Here is a 1,558-nt window from a genome sequence, read left to right on the forward strand (position 1 = left end):
GCTGCTGGCTTCGCACCAAGAAGCAGCTGGCCGAGCTCAAGTCCGTCATCGAGCAGATGAACAGCAGACACGACGACCAGGACTCGGCCACTCCTCCACCTCCATCAGCTCGCCCTCCGACCCCTTCCCCGAGCAGCAGTCCGGCGGCGGCAACAACAGCAGCATCAGCCGTCTCTTCGAGGCCATGAACCTCTCGCCCGTCACCCCCGGCTCGGACGACATACCGCCCGCTCCGCCCACGAGCTTCACCCACCTCATCAAGCCCGTCTGCAGGACCGACATCCTCGCCTACGAGGACTTCAACACCCTCCTCCAGCTCTCTCGCTCGAAACCGCCCAGCCGCGTGGGCAGCGGCTCCTACAGCGGCCTCAATGTCATGAACCTCGCCAACCTCGCCTCTGCTCGCCCAAAGTCCACCACCCACACTCCCTCAAACTCCCAGGACACCAAGAACGGCAACAACAACAGCAGCAACAGCCCGGCAAGGACCACCTCTTCTGCCTCCTCCCCTTCTCCATCGTCCCACGGCGGCATCTCCTCCTCGCCCCGGGAGAACATCACCTCCTCCATGCAGCTCAAGGAGACACGCTTCTACAAACGCATCCTCGCAGAGGACATCGAGCCCACCCTCCGTCTCGACATGGCTCCCGGCATATCGTGGCTCACCCGCCGCTCCGTCATGAGCAGCCTCGTCGACGGCGAGCTCATCATCGAACCCATACCCGCCGCCCCTGCCGGCTCGAGCTCAGACCTCCCGTCTCCTCCCTCCACCCCGTCCAGCATGTCCAGCACCACCGTCCCCTGTGCCCTCTGCGGCGACCGCCGCCTCTCGGTCAACCCGCGCACCCACCGTTTCCGCACGTCGAGCTCGGACTCGGCTCCTCGCCACCCGCTCTGCGCCCTCTGCCTGGAGAAGATGCGCTCCTGCTGTGAGTTCGTCGGCTATCTCCGCCTGGTGGTCGACGGCCATGTCAGGACCGGCGGAGGCGGAGAGGCAGAGATCAGGGAGAGGGAGAGAGAGGCCTGGGAGGAGACCGTCCGCCTGAGAGAGAGGATCTTCTGGGCCCGTATCGGCGGAGGAGTCGTCCCGGCTTTTGTAGCAGGCAGCAAAGAAGGATGTCGACCAGGCTCAGCCTGACGGTGCGGAGGCTATCGTCATCAAGGACGTCACTCCGGTGGATGTTACCCTGTCCTCCTCCATGCCAACGCCTACTCCAACCCCAGCCCCTTCACAGCCACCAACACTACCAAAGCTGCCAACAGACACTCCAACTACGCTGCCACCAACGCTAACAGACACGCCAACCACGCCTGCAACCCCGGCCACTCCAGCAGCACCAGCTACCCCAGACATTCCACCGATGCCGGCCACGCCAGCAATGCTGTCAACGACATCCAACCCGCGCAGCCTTTCTCCTTCTCCCTCTCGGTACCGGGCCCGCTCCCCGTCTCCCTCGCCAGCCCCAACTCCAACTCCAACCCTCACCCCCAAAACCACCGCGGCGAGATCTCCCTCTCCCGCCCCATCCACCTCCACCTCCTCTCCAGGTGCTCCGCC

At 64.7% G+C, this 1,558-nt stretch overlaps 1 protein-coding gene across 1 annotated transcript in view; it reads left to right on the top strand.

Moving 5' to 3' along the window:
* Positions 1-1,138, top strand: part of MCYG_08099 (vegetative cell wall protein gp1) — a gene marked incomplete at both ends in the record, with an annotated part of 1,916 nt that extends 778 nt beyond the window's left edge. Inside the window, one exon of the mRNA XM_002842970.1 lies at positions 65-1,138. Coding sequence (XP_002843016.1) covers positions 65-1,138 — 1,074 coding nt within the window. The remainder of the gene's footprint in view (positions 1-64) is intronic.
* Positions 1,139-1,558: the final 420 nt, after the last annotated feature.

This window comes from Microsporum canis, genomic scaffold (genome assembly GCF_000151145.1).
Source record: "Microsporum canis CBS 113480 supercont1.8 genomic scaffold, whole genome shotgun sequence".
NCBI classification, from domain to species: Eukaryota; Fungi; Ascomycota; class Eurotiomycetes; order Onygenales; family Arthrodermataceae; genus Microsporum; species Microsporum canis.